Source organism: Pelodiscus sinensis, chromosome 4, assembly GCF_049634645.1.
Source record: "Pelodiscus sinensis isolate JC-2024 chromosome 4, ASM4963464v1, whole genome shotgun sequence".
NCBI classification, from domain to species: Eukaryota; Metazoa; Chordata; order Testudines; family Trionychidae; genus Pelodiscus; species Pelodiscus sinensis.
This window is the reverse complement of record NC_134714.1, coordinates 72,504,236-72,526,356: the sequence shown is the minus strand read 5'-3', so window position 1 is coordinate 72,526,356 and position 22,121 is coordinate 72,504,236. Positions and strand designations below refer to the sequence as shown.

At 46.7% G+C, this 22,121-nt stretch overlaps 1 protein-coding gene across 3 annotated transcripts in view; it reads right to left on the bottom strand.

Annotated features, from left to right (window-relative positions):
• ARG2 (arginase 2) overlaps nt 1-19,969 on the bottom strand; it is a 30,712-nt gene extending 10,743 nt beyond the window's left edge. The window contains exons 1-3 of one of the 3 annotated variants that reach the window (XM_075927399.1): nt 19,819-19,969; nt 19,219-19,318; nt 18,779-18,851 (exon numbers count right to left, since the gene is read on the bottom strand). In XM_075927399.1, coding sequence (XP_075783514.1) covers nt 18,779-18,851; nt 19,219-19,318; nt 19,819-19,901 — 256 coding nt within the window. In that variant the 5' untranslated portion in view covers nt 19,902-19,969. Of the gene's footprint in view, nt 1-18,778; nt 18,852-19,218; nt 19,780-19,818 lie in introns of those variants that run through there. The other 2 variants (XM_075927398.1, XM_075927397.1) reach the window with 2 other exon arrangements.
• Nucleotides 19,970-22,121: the final 2,152 nt, after the last annotated feature.

Below are 22,121 nucleotides of genomic sequence, written 5' to 3'. Positions count from 1 at the left end.
GCAGTTCATCTGGGCAACTGGCCACATCTGCTTCAAATGGGTTTTGAAACAATCTCACTTCTTCTGCCTTTGAATCCAAAAAGGTCTCCACGGGCCGGATGAGAGGGCCTCGCGGGCCGCATCCGGCCCCCGGGCCGTAGTTTGGAGACCCCTGGACTAAATGATTAGTCGATAAAGGAAGGCACTCAGTCCCAGCTCACACCAGGTCTGGGAGCTATCCCCGCAGTAGCTTGTTAGAAAAAAACTGCCCCCCTCCCCAGTAAAAAGTTTGGCCAGGCCGCTCTTGCTATAGTGGGCTACAGTACTCCTAGGGAGAAACTGGCCGCACCCTTCCTGCATTCCATTGCCTTTAGAAAAAGGGAAGGCGTGAAAAGAGGAAAATAGCCTCAGACTCTTCCACCCCTCACCTTGGTGTGAGAACTGAGCTTACCTGGTCGCATAAAACCTGCACAGTTTCGGCCCAACCCCTGGGACACAGACCCCCACTTGGTGACCTTTGGGCCATATATGGTAATATGCAAGCACGGGAAAGCGATGTGCAAATTTGGGGATAAATACCCATCGCACAGTTCGCTCAAGGAGATATTCGCAACACACGTACCACTGTGCGTGCGCCTTCCCATATACTTCAAAGCGCTGCCGGCCTGATCAACCGACCAGCCACCTCCCCCGACTCTTGGACATAACAAAGGCCTTCGCAACCGAACCGATATCTTGGAAATGTTCCATGTGCTGTGTAAATTGGTATGTATGATTTGATTTTTTCTTGTTGTATAAGCTTAGTGTTGTAGTTGTTTTGGGTAGTACATAGAGTTTGTAGTTATCACTTAGTGTAGCTGGATATTTTTAGAATAGATACTATTCCCCTTGTCATTCCCATCCTTATATCTGATACGTTTAACTAGAAATCATAAGAACATAAGAACGGCCGTACTGGGTCAGACCAAAGGTCCATCTAGCCCAGTATCCTGTCTACCGACAGTGGCCAGCACCAGGTGCCCCAGAGAGGGTGGACCAAAGACAATGATCAAGCAATTTGTCTCCTGCCATCTCTCTCCAGCCTCTGACAAACAGAGGCCAAGGACACCATTTTATCCCCTGGCTAATAGCCTTTTATGGACCTAACCTCCATGAAATTATCTAGCTTCTCTTTAAACTCTATTATAGTCCTAGCCTTCACAGCCTTCTCTGGCAAGGAGTTCCACAGGTTGACTACATGCTGTGTGAAGAAGAACTTTCTTTTATTAGTTTTAAATCTGCTACCCATTAATTTCATTTGGTGTCTTCTAGTTCTTCTATTTAGAGAACTAATAAATAACTTTTCTTTATCAGCCCTCTCCACACCACTCATGATTTTATAGACCTCTATCATATCCCCCCCTCAGTCTCCTCTTTTCTAAACTGAAAAGTCCCAGTCGCTTTAACCTCTCCTCATATGGGACCCGTTCCAAACCCCTAATCCTTTTAGTTGCCCTTTTCTGAACCCTTTCCAAGGCCAAAATATCTTTTTTGAGGTGAGGAGACCACATCTGTACATAGTATTCAAGATGTGGGCGTACCATAGTTTTATACAGGGGCAGTAAGATATTCTGGGTCTTTTTTTCTATCCCTTTCTTAATAATTCCTAGCATCCTATTTTCCTTTTTGACCACCGCTGCACACTGCGTGGAAGTTTTCAGAGAACTGTCCATGATAACGCCAAGATCTTTCCTGATTTGTCATAGCCAAATTAGCCCCCATCATACTGTACGTATAGTTGGGGTTATTTTTCCCGATGTGCATTACTTCACACTTATCCACATTAAATGTCATTTGCCATTTTGTTGCCCAATCAATCAGTTTGGTGAGATCTTCTTGGAGTCCCTTACAGTCTGCTTCTGTCTTGACTATTCTAAACAGTTTGGTATCATCTGCAAACTTTACTACCTCACTGCTTACCCCTTTCTCCAGATCATTTATGAATAATTTGAAAAGGATTGGTCTCAGGACTGACCCTTGGGGTACACCACTAGTAACCCCTCTCCAATCTGAAAATTTACCATTTATTCCTACCCTTTGTTTCCTGTCTTTTAACCAGTTCTCAATCCAAAAAAAGGACCTTTCCTCTTATCCCATGGCCATGTAATTTACCCAAGAGCCTTTGGTGAGGGACCTTGTCAAAGGCTTTCTGAAAACCTAAGTATAGTATTTCTACTGGATCCCGCTTGTCCGCATGTTTGTTAACCCCTTCAAAGAACTCTAATAGATTAGTAACACAGGATTTCCCTTTACAGAAACCATGTTGACTTTTGTCCAACAAATTATGTTCTTCTACATGCTTCACAATTTTATTCTTTACTATTGTTTTGACTAATTTGCCTGGTACTGAAGTTAGACTTACCGGTCTGTAATTGCCAGGATCGCCTCTAGAGCCCTTTTTAAATATTGGTGTCACGTTGGCTACCTTCCAGTCATTAGGTACGGAAGCCGATTTAAGGGATAGGTTACAAACCACAGATAATAGTTGAGCAAATTCCCATTTGAGTTCTTTTAGAACCTTTGGATGAATGCCATCCGGTCCCGGAGATTTGTTAACATTAAATTTTTCTATTTAAATCACAGAATAAATATAGTAAATACTGTAAATTAATTAACAACATGGTCTATTAAAAATCTTAGAATAAATACTATAAATTTATCACTGTTATAAATAAATATTTTTTATTTGCTAAAACGTTCTACCTGGTTCCTTCCTTCCCCCCTTGGGTATGTATCATTGGACCTGTGATTCTCACAACATAGCTCTGCAGTTTAAATGTAGTAAGAGCCTGGCTGCCTGCCCATCCAGCTCTTACAACATTTAGTATGCAGAGTCACAGTAGGGATATCTCCTGGACCCAGCGTCAGGGCCGGATTAAGGTCTTCATAGGCCCTACGCACTTTCCTAATCATAGGCCTTTCAATTAGATTATACATAAGGGAGAAATGCCCTATTGCCTATTCCCCTAATAGCGCCAATTTTAATTCTCTCTTGAAAGTGGTGCACTGTGACAGCAATTCATGGTACAGGCAGTCCCCGAGTTACGCGGATCCGACTTATGTCGGATCCGCACTTACGAACGGGGCTCTCTCACCCCGGAGCTTGCAGGCAGCGGGACTTCCCAAAGCGCAGCGGTTCCGCCACCTCGACCTCCAGGGCGAGAGAAGCTGCTCCAGGTGCCCCTGGTCTGCTGGGGACCGTCTCCAGCAGACCAGGGACACTGGGAGCAAAGCCTCAGAGGCGTGGCACCCCGCCGCCGCTGCCGCTTTGCTCCCAGTGCCTCTGGTCTGCTGGGGACCGTCTCCAGCAGACCAGGGACACGGGGAGCAAAGCTGCAGTGGCGGCGGGGGTCCCACACCTCTGCGGCTTTGCTCCCCGTGTCCCTGGTCTGCTGGGGGGGGGGGGGCGCAACTAGTGCGCCCCCCCCAGCAGACCAGGCTTTTGTTGTGGACCCTGGGATAGAGCAGCTGGGGTGCTGCCGGGTTGGTCCTGCAGGGACCTACTTGGCAGCCCAGCTGTTCTGTCCCAGGCTTGAGATTCAGCCGCTGTTGAAACTGATCAGTGGCTGATTCCAGGAAGCTGGGGGCAGACCAATTCTGCCTCCAGCTTCCTGTAGTCAGCCCCTGGTCAGTTTCAGCAGCAGCGGCTGAATCTGGAGCCAGTTCTGACTTACATACAGATTCAACTTAAGAACAAACCTACAGTCCCTATCTTGTATGTAACCCGGGGACTGCCTGTACTTCATTCTAAAATAAGCATTGATTTACACTACAATTATGCTTAGGATGTACCTGACAGCTAATTAGCTGATAAGGGGATGTTGCTGCTATGACTATAATCTGATTTAGCAGTTTTCTTTTATTACTTTTTAGTCCAATAATTTTTTTTGGGGGGGGGGCCTAAACTTTTTGTAGGCCCCCAACTTATTGGTAGGCCCTAGATACTGTACCTAATGTGCCTGCCCAGCGTGAGCTGGGACTGAGCTGGGCTTGCTCAGTCCCAGCTCACACTGGGTTCAGCAGCCCGCGCAGTCAGGGGCTGCTACAAGAGCAGCCTCTGCCCACAGCAGGCCGAGGCTTGCCACGGAGAGAGGTTGCTCCGCAGGATGTGGAGCAGCCTCCCCTCCTCCATGAAACCGATGCTGGGGGAACTGGCTTTTAATCCAGCTCCTCCCAGCACTGGTTCCTGCTTCCCTCCTCCTTGCTGTCTCTGATATAGAGGCAGTGGGAGAATGGGAGTAGTTGACTCGACTAACCGATAAGCCTAGGCTAATTGGTTAGTCAACTACTTGTTTACATCCCTAATTCATCCTGCACATTGGACAGAGATAGGGAACTCAAGTCCGCCTGACCAGCCACTTGGAGATAAGTGCTTACCCCAGAGAGGAGGTTCTTGTTCCTCCTCTGCCTGTCTCCCCTACCCTCTCCCTACCCCACAAGGCTTCAGACATCTACACATCTGTTTTTAGCACTGAACATGAGCCTGAATCTGTCTTTCATTACCACAGACTGCTGCTCAGTGTGCAGATGCACCCTAGCAAGTCCCACATTTTCCTCATGTAGTCTACTCCCTCCATAAGGAATATTGTAGATGCAACTCTTGAAATTAAGGTGTTCCTTGGAAGGTTTCAAAGAGGTTCAACGTTATGGGCCAGCCTGATCCATCTTCCACTGAAGTCAGGGTAAGTTTTTCCATTGTGGTTAAAGGAAACTGGATTATATCCAACATGAGAGATCAAACTGCCTAGTGAGCAAGTTTGTAGTATTCACGTTTTTTTAAGAATGTTTGCATATGAGGCATAAAACAAGGAGTTCTGCTCTTCTCCACAGTATTTCACTGTGACTGCGTCTAGACTGGCTTTTGCAGAACTGCTTTTGCGGAAAAACTTGCCAGCTGTCTACACTGCCCGCTTGAATTTCCGCAAGAACACTGACGATCTCATGTAAGATTGTCAGTGTTCTTGCAGAAATACTGTGCAGCTCCCGCTCGGGCAAAAGCCCTCTTGCGCAAATGCTTTTGTGCAAGAGGGCCAGTGTAGACAACGTGGTATTGTTTTGCGCAAAAAAGCCCCGATGGCGAAAATGGCAATCGGGGCTTTCTTGCGCAAAACCACGTCTAGATTGGCACGGACGCTTTTCTGCAAAAAGTGCTTTTGCGGAAAAGAGTCCATGCCAATCTAGACACTTTTCCACAAATGCTTTTAACGGAAAAACTTTTCCGTTAAAGCATTTGCAGAAAATCATGCCAGTCTAGACGTAGCCTGTGAGTTCTTAGGATGGTAGGGCACAAAACCCCACCCCAGGCAGGAATGGGTTATGGAGTTACACCGGCCTCAAGTAGCCCAACCACGTACACCTGACAGTTGTGTCCAGATTGGAAGAAGAATTCAAGGGGAGAAGCTAAGGTCAGGAGGAGGAAGACAGACTGGTCTCTGGCAGATGGACAGCAGAGCCTGCACCCTTGCCTATGTCACCAGTAACCTTTAACAACCATAGTCTGTGTTGTTCTTTGTTCCCAGAGAGCCCTGGAAGAGGTAAGACTCCCAAAGAACTCAAATGAAGAGCTGAAATTCTCTAAGCCCTGTGCTATTGACTGCCCCAATCTGGATGAATAGAACCTGAGTGAATACAGAACCCCATTGGGGCGCCGTAGAGGGATCAGAACCAGGACACCACCACACTGACTTTCACAGCATTTTAGCAAACAAGGTCACAGTATGCAAATGAACCAGTCAACTAGATGCCAACTGGAGACATGGACAATTCACTGACATTAATATCTTCAAAACAGTTTACAACCACCCTGAAATAAAACTGACAAATTAAAAAAAAAAAAAAAAAAAAAAAAAACTTCAAGAAGGGATTCCCTCTTCATTTCCTGCTCTTGTTATGGAAATAATTACACAAAAGTAACTGCAAAAAAGTTATAATGTGGAGCTAGAATAAGCATGACAGTAAACAGCCCCTGAGAGACGGTTTAGCGGCCTGGCTTTTTCCAGCAACATGCCTATCTCTGACACATCAAATGCTTTCTGAAGTTGCAAAATCTGGCTCAGGTTTCTCTGGATGACTTCACAACCTTGGCAGAGAACAAGCATGAGGGCATTACATGAAAATACTCTAGGGAGCAAAACACTCACCTGTTCTTGGAACCTTTAGGATACTCTCTGCTTACTAGATATTAGTTACACCCCAGAGCCGAGAAACTTTAGAGAAAATGAGACAAAGGTCCCACTCCAAGAATCTTACAAGCTGTGTTAGATCCTACAATTACCACCACACACACAATAAATAGGATGGACAGACACAAGAGATCTGACTAGTGACCTTGAGACAACTTTAAATTTATGTGAACTCCTGTATTTATAAGCAACTACTCAGAAGCTGAAGTCAGAATGATTAACCAACATGTACTGCCAGCTCCGAGCGCTGGCCTGGGCAAAATGCGGCTAGGAAACATTTTAAGCTCTGCAGGCAGGCAGGCTTGTTTGGCAGCTGACAAGTCAGTCTCTTGCCACAGCCTGCTTCTGGCACCCCCGCCCTTTCCTGCCCCAACTCTCTGCTCCCCCGCCTCCCCACTCAACATACCCAAACCCTTTGTCCCTCTCTTACACCCATATCCCCTCCCAGATCTGGCACCCCAATCTCCTGCCCCATATCACAATCCCCTCCAACCCTAGGCCACAACCCAATCCGCTACACTCCAGTCCCCTGCCCTAGATCACAACTGCTTGCCTCGTTCCGTCTCTCTCCTGCACCTGTCCGTTACCCCAAGCTCCCTTCTGCACCCAACCTCCATTCCAAACCCCGGCATCTCCATCAATAACATGGAAGAGTGCGGCCCTTGACCACTTTCCAAAATCTTGGAGTGACCCATCAAAAATTATTGCCCGCCCTGTTCTAGCCTCTCATTGATGTAAGTAAAATGAACAAGAATTTCAGTCAGTCAATGTCACTTGTACTTGTTCTAGTCCGTTTCCACTAGACCGATCGGGTCCACACCAGGGGCACTATCATCCCCAGTGGGAGCAACGCATGGAGGGTATGCTATCCACAATCTGTGTTGTGGGAAGGCGGAGCTGATTCCTCTGCTTCTTAGGCTTCCCTCCGAGTTCTTCCACAGCCTTCTCAGCTGCTGGGAGCAACATCATTAATAGCTCTGTACGCTCTTCATGTCAAAGAGCACAGCAATCTAGGTCCCTCTCAGTCTGCCTTCTGCAAGGGAGAACAAGAGCAGCCCAATGATTTGCTCTCTTTAGTCTCCAAATGGAGCAGTTCACTCAGCTGTCAATTCCTGGAGCTTTGAAAGGGGAGGGGGGCAAGCCTGCAGGGCAGGAGAGATCAAAAGTCTGAGCAGAGCCTTCAAGGCAGGCATTATGGGATACTGGCGGAAACCAGTTCTGTGAACAAAAAATAGCAGTGTCTACATTGGCTTTGTCCACAGTAAAAGGGAGGGGAAAAAGGGGGGGGGGGAGAAAAACCCTCTCTCTACTAGGGCCGGGGTAGAAGTTTTTCATTCCCGTTTTTCCTGACAAAAGCTATGCAGTGTGCAAAGGCAGTTTTTGGTGACAAATCTTTGTAGTTTAGACAAATACTAGAGAATCCTTGGTCAACAAAGACCTTCAGTTCAGTGCTTCCTTAGAACAGTTAGCAGAAGATTGGCTGCAAAATACCATGCAAGCAATAGGCCAAACCCACTTTGACCATTTAGTGCTCTATTTCATTATGTAACTTTGCTCACACACAAGCAGAAATCCTGTTTATGCAATGGCCCTATCATCTCAGTTCACAGTCATGGATGCCAGCCTGATGAGTCACTAAGAAAAGCAACAAAACAGAAAGGTTCTGGGGAAGAACCAAACAAAGGATGAGCTATAAAAAACATCTTTAAACATTCCCTTCCTTCTATGCAAGGTAAGAGGCTATTAGGTACAACCATCCTCCCCCAGAACAGATCAGGGACCCTGAGCTCTACAGAAATAATGAACTCAGGGTAGCTGGCATGCCATAGAGGTGAGCTCGGGCTGTAGTAGTCTCTACTTGCATATCTATGTATGCCTTGCAGTCACTTCCGCCTGAATGTCAGCAAGAGGACATGGTTAAAGAGCTAGTGAGTGAGTCACTCATTATGACCTGTGCATAAAGAAACCTGGTCTGAAGCAGTTTTAACTATTAGAGTAACTAAGCAGAGAAAAGTCTCCCCTATGGGCAGGAGGCTAAATGGGCAGGATGTGCTCTCCCCTAGAACACCCATGTGATTGTGTGATCAACTCTGAAGCAAGAGGGCAGAATGGCAGCAGGAGAGATTGTTCCACAGCTTAGTGAGTCTTAGAAGCAGCATCAGAGCTTGATAAACTTAAAACAAGGCTGAAAACCCACCCACTTGATTTTTTTTTGAATCTAGACAGACGAATGAATGGATAGGGAAATGCACTCGATGGTTTAACAGGACTCTCTCATCTATGGTATTTCACAGCCCTATCCCCTCACCCTGTTTTTTGCACATTTTACCAGTATGGCTTCCAGAGAACTTGTTTTTAAAAATCAGTATCTGTTTTAACACTAGACAATCTCTACTGCGTTTTGCTTTCCCCACAGTCAAACCCGTCAGTAATTTAAACTCAGTGCTCTCAAGATTGTCCACAAACCCCGGTATTTCCTAGTTCACCAAATTTCCCAACCACCCTCATTCCTGCAATCACATCCCTCCCAGATGATTCAGTGTCCTATGGAGTCCGCTGACATCAATGAGATTCCCCTCCTCCCTCTCCTCCTGCAAAAAAAAAAAAAAAAAAAAAAAAAAAGCTTCTAGGCTTAGGAAACATTTACATTGTAGAATTGCACCAGAAAAGAATATTCTGATGCCACCTCAATGTGTTGTAACATAACATGAGAATATTACTATGCTATGACGTATGAGCCCTGTGACTGGCAACTCCAGGCATCAACATAGCCAGTTTTGCAACCTTGGCTGGGCAGGAATGCCTTGAAAGTAGTCAGAAGCCAGAGAATGCAAAATGTGTACTACCTATTCTGATGCTATGTTACCTTGCTTTCCCCAAGTTTCCTGGGTTATTTAACCCTTAGGGTCTTCTCCAGCTGTCCTCACCCTAGCATTAGACTCTTCCCTCACTTAGGTTTCCAATTTCCTTCAGCCCACAATAATCTGAAAGCTAATCAAGCAGGAGGTCACATCAGGTCCCACCTTATAATGAATTCCTCTCCAGCAACAAGGCCATTATTCTTTACCATTATATAAGATTACATATTGATTGTTCCAGGCAGGTAGGTAAAGAAAAATCAACGCATGAAGAAATAAGTGTTTTCCCCAGTTCCTTCTGATACTGCTGGATGGTTTTACCACTAAAAGCAGCCTCTTCCACCCAAGAACAGCACTTCATAGGCTCCTGAAAAAAACGTGCAAGTCTCAAGCTTTTTCAGACCTCATATGCCTGAGCCTCTCAGCCTCTCAGATGAAAAGCAAAACAAGGGTCTCAGCCAACAAAAGATTGTTACAGATTCCATGGCAATAAAAAACAAACAAGAGGAAGAACAAAATTAAGTTCAAATAACTAAGTTCTGAGTCTACCACAACCCCATCTGTGGGTCCAATTACATACACTATTCTTCCCTTTCATCTCAGAGGGGGCTGAATTTTAGTGCATGTAAACTGATCCACATATGCATAAAAACTTTGAAAGTGCTTGGAGATGAAAGATACCACCAACAGAAACAAAGAGCTCTTTATGCTGTGACTCCAGGACTGTAAGTTATGTTAGCAAAATGGGGAGAGGAGGAGTTAAGAAATACAGTTTCCTGTTTACATCAATTTGAGCTACATTGATGTAATGATTTAAATTGGAGTAAGAACCACCACACTGATTTGAGTGCACTGTTATGATTTTTGAACCAATGTGACATTAAACAGTTGCAGATCTGAATACAGATAAAACCCAAGGAGAAATATTCCAAGGATCATGAGGCAGAGACAATGTTCACCACCTAAAAAAGGACGTCACAGGAAAGTTCCACTTCAAAGAACAAGGAAAGAGCCTCTCCCAGCAACATAAAGGGCTTTGGAGAAGACAACTGATTATTTTAGCTAGTGCCCAGACTCCAGTTCAGTGTTTGTGCTTTGATTGCTGGCATCTACACATGTTGTAAATAGCATTTGAAATGAATACCTGTTAGGGTTGTTCTATGCTTGAAAGTTATAGCAGTATACAAATTTGTTGGGGGGGGGGGGGAATTTATTTATTACTGATGCCATTATATTGCTACGAGCTGCAGTATAAACTTAAACGTGCTCACACTAGTATAAAAACTTATTCCAGTTCAGGAAACAAAGCATACTGGTCTTACGACCTACACACCTGGTACCTTTTCCCTACAGTAATTGGACCAGTGTACTTCAAATGGCAACGTTTTCTGGCTCTATCAACAGGCCCTTAGATTATCAGCATATTGGAGAAGCACATTATTTTGCTCTGTAGGGCAGGTGAAATGATCACAGGGTATCAGATTACACTGGGGCCCTTTATCCAGATTTCTTTTCCCTGAAAATATTTCCCACCATGGCTAACATGAACACTGACTCCCAAGTGCTAGCATTGGGTGAACACAAAAGGATTAGTGGCAACCAGCAGCTTCAACCCCCAATCTACATCAGTGGTCCCCAAACTTTCACATCATGCATCCCCATCAGTAGACAGGGCTAGGAACTGGGCTGTGGCTTCCAGAGGGCGCAGATGTGGTAAGAGGGGCAAGGCTGGGGCCAGAGACCAAAGCAGGAGTTTATGTTAGGCCGAGGGAGCTGTTGCCAGCAGCAGGGACCATGACTGAGACCATAATTAGGGTTGGGGCTGGAGCAGAGCAGGGGGGCAGAGCAGAGCTGTATGGTGCCCCCCCCCCACACACACACACGTAGAGGCTGGCCTGGCCCCGCGCTGCACCCCTCTCCCAAATATTCCTCAATGCCCCATCAGAAGGCATGCCCCAGTGTTTGGGAACCACAGTCTGACCCAATGAGCACATAATAGACGACACCCTGGTTAAAATGCTACCAGTCACTTAGAACTCTGGCTACACTAATGCTCCAGCAGTCACTGCACAAGCATTTGTAATGGTGGGAAAGGCTAGTGTGGATACACCTTGCCTTAGGACACACACACACACACACACACACACACACACACACACACACACACACACACACACACACACACACACACACACACACACACACACACACACACACACACACACACACACACACACACACACACACACACACACACACACACACACACACACAAAAAACCAAAAGCTCAGATTTTTTTTTAAATAAATCCTTATAAGTGGCAGGATCTGATTTCCACATTGGCCTGCAAAGAGTAAGGCTTAAAGAGCTTTAATGGGCGGAGCTTTGAAGGGAGATGGAATCCAAGTAGGTGTATGACACATGAATGCCAAACCCCTCACTGGATTTAAATCTAAAAACATTCTACAGTAGACTTCCAATAATCCGGAACCTTTGGGACCTACGTGATGCTGGATTATCGGATATGTCAGACTATCAGGAGGTACTATAAGGTGGTCATATATAGATATCACACACACACACACACACACACACACACACACACACACACACACACACACACACACACACACACACACACACACACACACACAGTGTTTTAATCCTTTTTATTGTACATACTGTAAAGTTTTAGGTTTTTTTAAACCCTTTTTTACCCTTTTCACTCAGTTCAGCTGCTGCTGCCTTGTTACTCATTTTTTGCCAAAGATCACTCACTAGGCTCTTGCCATTTTGAAGCCGGACTATCAGGAGTGCCGTACAATTGGATGCCGGACTATTGGAGTTTTACTGTACTTGGAATCTGCATCTGCCACAGGATCAAACTGTATTCAGGTGAGGCCTAAAAGGAATGATGGGTGGGGCTTTGTTACAATGGAGTCCAGGGGAGAAAGTCAGACAACTAATTCAATAGTTTAATCATCTCTTGAATGGGGGGGTGGCAGTGGGTTGGGTTTGCTGGTAAGAACAGTGGACCCAACCCTAACTCAACAGCAATTCACTTTACCAAGATCTGATTGCCCAGTTCTTAAAGAGTGGTGTCTAATTTATCACTGGTGATTTGTACTGCTATGTAATAACATGTAACTTTGTTCTCACCCACAATTATTTCCAATTTGGGGACAACTTATACCTCTAGATCAGCGGCACAGCCATGGGTACCCGCCTGGCCCCACAGTACGCGAACATCTTTATGGCTGACTTAGAACAACGTTTCCTCAGATCCCGTCCCCTTTTACCCCTCCTTTACTTACACTACATCGATGACATCTTTATGATCTGGACCCATGGCCAAGAAACACTGGATGCATTCCACAGGGACTTTAACAACCTACACCCCACCATCAATCTCAGCCTGGACCATTCTACACGAGAGATCCATTTCCTGGACACCCCAGTACAAATCACCAATGTAAATTAGACACCACACGACAAAAAACCCACTGACTTCTACAGTTACCTACATGCCTCCAGCTCCCATCCAGGACACAACATATGATCCATCGTCTATAGCCAAGCCCTTAGATACAATCGCATCTGCTCTAATCCCACTGACAGAGACCAGAAACTTCAGGATCTCTACCAAGCATTTATAAACCTCAATTACCCACCCGGAGAAATAAAAAAACAAATTGAAAGAGCCAGACGAATACCCAGAAACCATCTACTTCAAGACAGACCCAAGAAAACCAACAATAGAACACCACTTGTCATCACCTATAGCCTCCAACTTAAACCTGTCCAACGCATTAGCAATAAACTACAACCTATACTGGAACAGGATACTACCCTCCGAGAGGCTCTGGGAGACAGACCCATAGTCTCCTATAGACAACCACCTAACCTCAAGATGATTCTTACCTACAACTACAGGACATACCACACTAATACCAACCCTGGTACCTTGCCTTGCAACAAACCCCGGTGCCAGCTTTGTCCACATATATACTCTGCTGACACCATTATTGGACCTAACCATGCCTATTACAAGATCAAAAACACATATTCCTGTTCATCCAGAAATATACTTTACGCCATCATGTGCCTAAAGTGTCCATCTGCTATGTAAACTGGACAAACTTCTCAGACACTTCACCAAAGAATCAATGCACATAAAACAGACATCAGGCTCTCTCTCAGAGAGAAAGCTGTTGCTTGCCATTTCAGCCAGACTGACCATTCTCTCAATGACCTTAAAACATGAATATTGCTTCAGAGAGATTTTAACTCCAGACTTCAAAGAGAAGCATCAGAATTGTCATTCATGCTTAAATTTATGATAGAAATGTAACAGTGTTAGTCTGGTGTAGCTGAAACAAAATACAGGACTATGTAGCACTTTAAAGACTAACAAGATGGTTTATTAGATGATGAGCTTTCGTGGGCCACTGAGGAAGTGGGTCTGGCCCACGAAAGCTCATCATCTAATAAACCATCTTGTTAGTCTTTAAAGTGCTACATAGTCCTGTATTTTGTTTCATGCTTAAATTTGACACTTTATGTATGGGTCTCAAAGATGCTAATTATCTCACCCATTACAAAAATAGCTTCCCCAATTATCACCCCCTAATGTCATTACCTCACAGACACTAATCTTCTCCCCTCACTCCCACTCTGTTCTAAAATTTGATTTGCCAATTTTATATGTGTTCACTTTTTTTGATTGTATCCCTTTGGTATATATGGTCATGCCAATTTTCTTCCACAAATTGATCTGAGGAAGTGGGTCTGTCCCACTAAAGCTCATCACCTATTAAACCATCTTGTTAGTCATTAAAGTGCTACATAGTTCTGTCTTTTGTTTCAGTTATTGAGGATTAGCTGTTAAGGGGGTAATGAGGACAGGACAAAGTGTTTCCTTTCCCTTCACTGCCCCAAAGCAAGCTGTTGGGTGAGAACTAATTATAACAATGTGGGCTCTAATTCAAGCATATCCACATCTGAAAAACTGCAGTGGTGGAGGAGGAATAAAATGTGACACTGATGTTTCACATGCTACCTCCTCTACATTTCAGTTGGGAGTACACTTCCTGGCCCGGCTGATGTGTACTAGGGCTGCTCAAGCTGGGACGCTAAGACAGGGCGTGAATGTGTGTGCTAATGTGTGTGTATCTACCTAGCCCTCAGAACTACACAGAGATGCTTACAGGCTGGATCTAGGAATGGGGAGGTACAAGTCACACATTTTACTAACTCAACTCCCTGGCATTAGAGGGGACCCATTTATTTTTAATAAAAATGAAGGAAAATTAAACACTTTAAGATACTGATTTAAAATCACACACTTCCCCCTCCAGTAAAAAGAGGAGCCACAATCCTCGCCACACACACAAATAAGCTTCTTCTATTTATTTTTAACTAATAATGCACTTTGTTAATTCATAGTAGTGCAGGGGAAGAAGGAACCAGAAGCCTTTTCACTTACGCTCCCATGTACCTACAGAATCCACCCTCTGCTAAACCTTCTGCTAGGACAAGTCATGATCTTAGCATATGTAACCTCTTGGCGTGCGTGCATCCGAGCGAGCATCCGTGTGAGCCTTTCTGAACTAGTTGGACTATGGACACCATACATAAAAGCTTCTTTGGCAGCAAGCCTGCCTGCTCTGCTCATGTCCATGCTGAATGTTCTAGGGCAGGGGCAGCAAGAGCCAGCCTTTGGGCCAGCCTGTTGGGACCTTCAGGCACAGAGCAGCCCCATGCTGCTTTAAGTGGCTAGCTGCTAAGTGCTCACTGTGGCTCTCTGCTCCAGGCACCGGATCCCTACCCCCCCAGCAAACTCTCTTAACCCCCATTGGTTAGTTTTCATACCTTTCCCCTCCCCACTTCCCCACACAGCAGAGAGCCTGCTTCAGGATCCTGCAGGACTGCTGGCCAGGAGGTGCTTAGGGAAGACCTCTGGCATCCTCCCCTCCCCCAGGCCACCATCCATAGCCTCTGCAATCCCCTCACCCAGTCACAACTCCCTCCCAGACCCTGCACCCCCCTCCTACACCTATCTCCCAAGCCAGTAATCTCTCTTGCACCCATACTCCCTCCTTGACCCTGCACCCTATTCCCATGTCCCAGGTTATCACCCAAACCCTCTGCACACACACCCTTGCTCAGCTCACAATTCCCTCCCAAATGCTGCACCACTCCTAGGCCAGAATCCTCTCCTGCACCCATGCCCCCTCTCAGCCCTGCATCCCAAGCCCCAGCCCCAGATCAACCCCCCCCCCTTCACTCAAACTCTCAGACCCCCACTATCTCCTGTACCTCAGTCCCCTACCTCGAGCTCCATCTTGCACCCAACTTCTCTCCTAGATGCCATTCCTCCCCTCCCCCCATGGAAGACTGCAGCCCTTGACCACTCACAAAATTTTGGAGTTGCTCTTCCATCAAAAATTACCCACCCCTGTTCTAGAGAATGCTTTAAAAAGTGCATTAACACAAGGCTGATATTCTTCAATGTTGTAGGTGTTGTCTCAGTTAAATGTTATCACCTCTTTGAGAAGCTACTCAGTCTCACATTATCATCTCTCAGCCCACCTAAAGACAAACAGCTGTGGGGCGGGGGGGGGTGGGGGGCGAAGGGAGGCAAAATCACTTAGGATTCTTGTCAAAGGAACTAAGGTTTTGGAAAAAGGTTTCAATGTCTTTGTTCACGCTCATATCCTTTGCTGGAAACCAGGAGTTTAGCGTGAAATTTATGTCCAGAACATTAGATTAGTCATAACCAACAGCATAGTGAGCACAACTGTTACAAATTCACTTTATTATCCAATGTAACATTAAAAAGATGCAAATGAACAAAAAGAAAAAGAAAAAACCTGAGATTTCAGTGACACTTCAAAGCACTGGTGACGACTGAAAAAAAAAAAAAAAGTGGGAGGAGGGGAACTGTAGCAATATGGTATATTAAAGCCCTCCTGCCAGGCTAAGGGGAAGAAGAAATTTCAATCCCTTATTCCCCATTGGACAATAGCTACATAAAGCAGCCTCTTGCTCAAGGACTTCCTCCTTATCCTTCTACTCCACACTGCAATGGCTGTCCCTACAATATAAAAAGCTCCCCTGTGGATGCTGGCTAAGTCTGTCATTGCTTGTCAGCGAGGGCCCCTTCTGGCAAAGTCTACAACACCTGACCCTATTCATCAACAGGGCTACAGAAATTTAAGCAGCACTAAAAACATTAAAACAACAGACATGAATAGAGAAGCAGCAGCTCATATCAGTGCTCAAAAAAAGCACACTTTAGCAACAAAAAAAGACCTTGACAATTTTTAATGTTTAGAGGGGCAAAGCCCTCTCCCACTTTATTGATAATTTTAAAGTTAGTCAACACTAAGGTCCAGATCTCCAAAGGTATTTAAGCTCCTAGCTCTTACTGAAATGGGACACAAACAAAAACCAAAACCAAGCTTTGCATACAGCAGAAGTTTTCACTTAAGTTTTGGTTGTCAATGTCACAAAATGTTCTATTCGGATTGGACTTTGTACAACCTCAACTAATTTATTAGACCTATGCTATTTGAAGGAGACTCCATAGTTAACTATAGACTGATTGGTCAAAGAATTTTTCAGTTACTTGCCAAATAACTCTAAAGAACTGTCTAATAATCCCTCTTGAACGTTATATCCTCCTTTCACATCTCGTAACTTCAGAATTTCAGAGATTTTTAGATAACTTGAGGTTCTTCGGATTCCAGGGAGAGACTTTTTACTTCAGGATAAGGCTATGTCTGCTTTTTTTTGCGGAAGAGCAGACATGCTCTTTCGGAAGCCCAGTCTTCCTCCTTCCCAGAGCCACATTTCAGAAAAGCTTCTTCTGAAAAAACTATTGAAAAAGGTACGCAAATTGCAGGGCACAAAGGCTCAAACTATCTTACCCATTACCAAGATAGCTTCCCCAATTATCACCTCTAATACCATTAGCTCACAGACATCTAACTCTCCCCACCTCTAATATAATTAATTCACAGACACTTACCTTCCTTCCTCCCCCCCCCCCTCCGATCCCCCTCCTGTTCTGAAATGTGATTTGTCCTTTTCACATGTGTTCATTTTTTTAAATTGTATCCTTTGGTATATATGGCTGTGACTATTTTCTTCCACTATTTGATCTGAGGAAGTGGGTCTGGCCCACGAAAGCTCATCATCTAATAAAACATCTTGTTAGTCTTTAAAGTGCTACATAGTCCTGTATTTTACCATGAAGGGTCCTTTGAAAGGTGTTGAATACTTATGCTAAACAATGTTTCACCTTCTATTTAACTGTGACAATCTGAGAACCTTTACCAGACCTGAAGCAGAGCTGTGTGTAAGGTGGAAAGCTTGTCTTTCTTGCACTAACAAAAAATGGTCCAATAAAAGATTATTACCTCAGAATATTAGACAAACTGGGTGATATCAGCACAGTTACAACACTGCATAATTTTACCAACCCACACACACAAGCTGACAAAAAATGACAACCATTATAAACAAAATTTTACAAATAGACAAAACAACAATTGCTGCTTGCAAAGTACTTTGAGATGGATTTAAAAGATGTTTACTTGCTACATTAGGACGTGATGCTGACAAATTGTTTTAATGGATGTAAAGCTTTGAAACTACGGTCATTATCTGATCCTTCCCATAATTTCCCACAGATGTGAAAGTCTAAATAGAATTTTAAAAAATTAAAAGTTTTATTTAAACGCCATAATTTTGCACAACTTTGAAAATTTTAAAATCAATAAACATTCATAAAATTCATCAAAATTATATTAAAAAGTCACATTCTGACAAGTATAGCTATTGAAACAACACGCCAGAATTCATATCTAGTATTTGGCTTGCAATTTGCCTGACTCTTACCCAACCTTTGCCAAAAAACAAACAAAAAAAGCCTTCTTTTTTTCTGGTTCTAAATCTAAGAGGAAACAGGCCATGAATTGTTGAGACTACACAAGACTAATTGCTTTTGCCCTAACAAACAACTCAAGATCACATTTTCTTTCTAGTGAGATAGCACTGTTCCTATATCCTCTCAATGCAAGACTAGAATTAAATGCAAGACCGGAGACAAAAATCAGAGGTTTTCTTCAGAGAATTCTGGATTCCTTTTCGGGACAGGGGCTGAGTTAAGTATTTGGTTGTTTGAAGCAGTGCAGTAAATGAGTTTAATGATTTGTTCTTGTGGCTGAGGATCTCGGTAAGGTCTGAATAGTGCTATCAAATTTACAGACCCCAAAATCTGGGCATACAGTGCACACCCAAGTTTCTGTTGACCAAAGCCTTCCTTGTGCACGAGACGTGTCATACATTTAACTGCCCAATATACACATACAAGGGATGTGTCTGTGCAAGTTAGTTATTAATCGCAGAGCAACATTTCAATAGTACATAGGTCTAGTTTCCGTTTCTGTGGTCCATTCACTCCTCAGCCACTCTTCCGCTGGCTCACTAGAGATACCGGGTTTTGTGACTCATCTTACTTCACAGCGACACGGCAGACATGTCGGATGCAGGAAGGTGAATGTGTGGCTGATTCACTGTCCAGCTAAATGAGCCAGGCTAAGGCAATAGGAACGGGACATGGGGGCGGACAGTGCCCAGGCTCCGTGCTAGCGCCCCAGTCACGCCAGCGAGGGTCCCCGTTTCCACCCCGCCACTGCTGCACGTGGCCCTTACCCAAGCCGGCGAGCCTCTTCGTCAGCCCCGCGTTCCTTATGGCGGCGGGGCCGCGGTCCACCCCCCTCCGCCTCTGTAAGACAAAGGGGCTCCATTAGGATCCCGGTGGGGCGGGGCTTGGCGCTCACAGAAAGGGACTGAGCCGCAGCAACCACGCGGAGCGGCGACCCGGGGAAGGGCATTTGCCTTCCCCACCGATCCTCACCCCCAGCTGGAGCTGCACGTGGGAGCGGCGTGTGCCAGGGCCCGCCGCCGGGGTCCCCCCTCCCGGAAACCCGCTGGGACAGCGAGACAATGCGGCTACAGCACATGCTCCTGAGCCTCCAGGGATGCGCGACAAGGAGTCTCCCCGAGCCCGTCTGCACGGGGCCGGAACACGCTCATCCCCCTAAACCACCCCGTGTGGGCCAGGGGGCGCTGCCTCCCCCCGCGATGCTCACCTGCCCCCTGGCGAACGGGGCCCCGATCAGCGCCACGGAGTGGGCAGGTTTCGGGAGCTGCAGCGCGGAGTCCGCCTGTTTCCGCAGGAGCCGGGCGAAGCTGCTGCGCAGAGACATGATGCTGCAGAACCGCTCGCTGCAGCCGCCGCCGCTTTTAACCTGCAGCGCCGCTACCTCCCCTCGCCAGCGCGCGGGCCAGACACCGGCTCCCCGCCTCGGGACACACCCCCGGTGCCTTCCCCGCCTGGCCAATGGCGGCGCGCCCGCCCGGGGGTGTGCGCCGCGCTTGCGCCCGCCTGGGGACCGGCAACCGCGGAGGGGCTGGGGCTGGGCTGCTCCGGCCAGCGAGGGGCGCCCTCGCCGCAGCTCCCCCGCCATGTGGGCCAGCGCAGTCTCGCCCCCCGCCCCGCTGTCCGCGCGGGGGGACCGGCCTCGTGCCGCTCTGGGTTCCTCTCGGGGCTCGGCCCGGATCCCCGCCCGAGCTACGGTGCCTCTTGATCCACTCGCGTCCGAGAGCCGGGTCCCGAGCAGCCGGGGGTTTGATCTGCCAGCAGCTGCCACCTGGTCCCCCGCCCTCCCGCTGCATCCGCTCCCCCACACCTGAAAACTGCGCCTGCAAGCACCCGTATCCCCGAGGGCAGGGCGGGTGAGCCCCAGGCAGGACGGGCGCCGCCACGCGGCATTAGGCGCTGCTGGTAGGCGACCCGAGGAGCCGCCGATAGGCGCCGTGCAGTAACTGGATGGTGCCCAACCGTCCCATTCCAACAGCCACGTCTCCTCCCGGAACTACTGCAGTCCTGGGCACCACCATTCCCTCCCTCCCAGCGGGGCTGGCATGGTGCTCTCCAATTGACTCTAAGCTGAGATAACTTCAGCCCAGCTTTCTCTCCCTGTCTTCAAATAATGGGGAGATGTCCCTGTAAGGGGAAACTTCTTGGCATGCAGTACCACTGACACTTCAGTAGCTTGTGCACACCATTTCCAAGTAAACAATGCTATTTCAAACAATGCTTACCCTGAGCCACTTAAAATACTGCATAACAAGAGCACTTATTGAAGAAGCTCTAAGTCTCCACCAGAGAGCTCTTCGCTCAATTCACTTACCAGTAATGATGTCAGCAGGATTGCCAACTGTGCCATCTACAGAGGGCATTGCTCAGAGGTATGGATTTTTCACACTTCTGAGCCATATAGTTATATCAATATATGTGGGGCAGACCAGCCTTGATTTACAAATATCTTCTCTTTCCTGTTTTTCCCCCAGCTGTGCTCAGAAGAAACACCATAGTAAAATTTTCTTCTCACACTGCTGGTACTCCAAAGTGTCCAAATGGAAGTATCTCTATATAAAAAGGATTTTTCCTGCAGGATGCAGAATGACATCAGTGTGTCACTCTGCGTCCTGCGGGAAATTTTTTTGTCCCTCCACCCTCATCTGCATGGCCTCTGCCCAGCAGCCCTTCACTGTGGTGGTAGGGCTCCACTTGCATGTCCACCCACAGGCACTCTCTTCAGCACCGCTGCACACTGGGCCTGCTTCAGGTTGAGTGCCAGCAGGCACTTGCCCTGGTCCTGCACGTCCATGCTCATGGCCGATCCGGGCAAGCGATCCACTCACATCCCAAAGATCACCCAGGATCATGCCAGCTCTAGTACTCCACTCAGTGCCATGGCAGCAGGGCTCACTCCATGGCCTCCTGCCGAGTGCTGAAACACAGCCTGGCCCAGCCCAGGCACTCTGGGACAGACAACCAAGCCTGCCGCTCCTTTGTTCTGGGGGAAAGGGCTGCTCAGTGCAGGGACTCCCACTTGGGCTCCTTCACCCAGCCAGGGATGGGGAGCGGGCCCCTCCAGGTGAGCATATTGGGGAGCCTCATTATAGGCACAGTGGGAAATGGGGACACAGCAAAAAGGGGAATAGAGCAGATGCACAGGAACTGGGGAACACAGGAGCCTGGGGAGAGCAGAGACACTCAAGACGGGGCTCAGAGAACTGGGCCCCACTCTGTTGAAGGAGATCTCGGGTTCCCACTGCTGTTGTGCTTACTCGCTCTCTCTCTCTCTAAATTTCCTGCAGGACAACAGAGTGATGTCATCATGTCACACTGCCTCCCACAGGAAAAATTTTGTCCTGCCGCACCCTCTGCCCTCAGTCATGAAGCCTCCTTCCTCATGGGCAATGTCCTTTTCCTCTCAAGCTCTCAAGTCCAGCAATGCAAGTGTCCCATTCACATGCCCAACCCTTCTCTGCACCCCACTCACAGATGCTGCCCTTAGTCAGGGCAGACCAGAATACAGAGGTGATCTGCAGAGTTCACCTCCCATCCTGAGTGTAGGGGGTAAGAGTCGTCTCACCCATTTTGCTGGTAATTTGCCATCCCCCGGCTCACTGCTCTCTGGCACCACCCTGCTGGCCACTCCTAATGCCTCTCTATAACTGCTCTGCTGGCTTGTGGTAGATATGGCTCTGGGACAAACTTAGTGAATTCAGCCCTTGGCCCAAAACACAGTCCAGCCACAAGAGATCCCAGCATTTACTGGAGTGAATTTACATATAAAAGGGACTCCTTATGGAGCCTTTTTTAACTCTATCATTGAAACAGTGGGGAGAAACAGGTTGAACCAGTCTTACAGCTCACACCTGGTGCTGACTCACCTCCCTCCCCAGCTCAATCTATAGGTCTCTGAAAGACCAGCCTCTGTCCATCCAAGCGTATTTACACTGACAGAGTCTCTTGTTTTAATTTAATGAAACACAGTATGACTTTCTGCATTGTGCATTCCAACAATAACTGCAAGCATTGGTGGTCATATCTTACAATTCCTGTATTTAGTTTTAACACAGTTTGTGACCCCCACAACAGCCAAATTAGTTACAACAGCTGAACATCTAGCATGCCTGA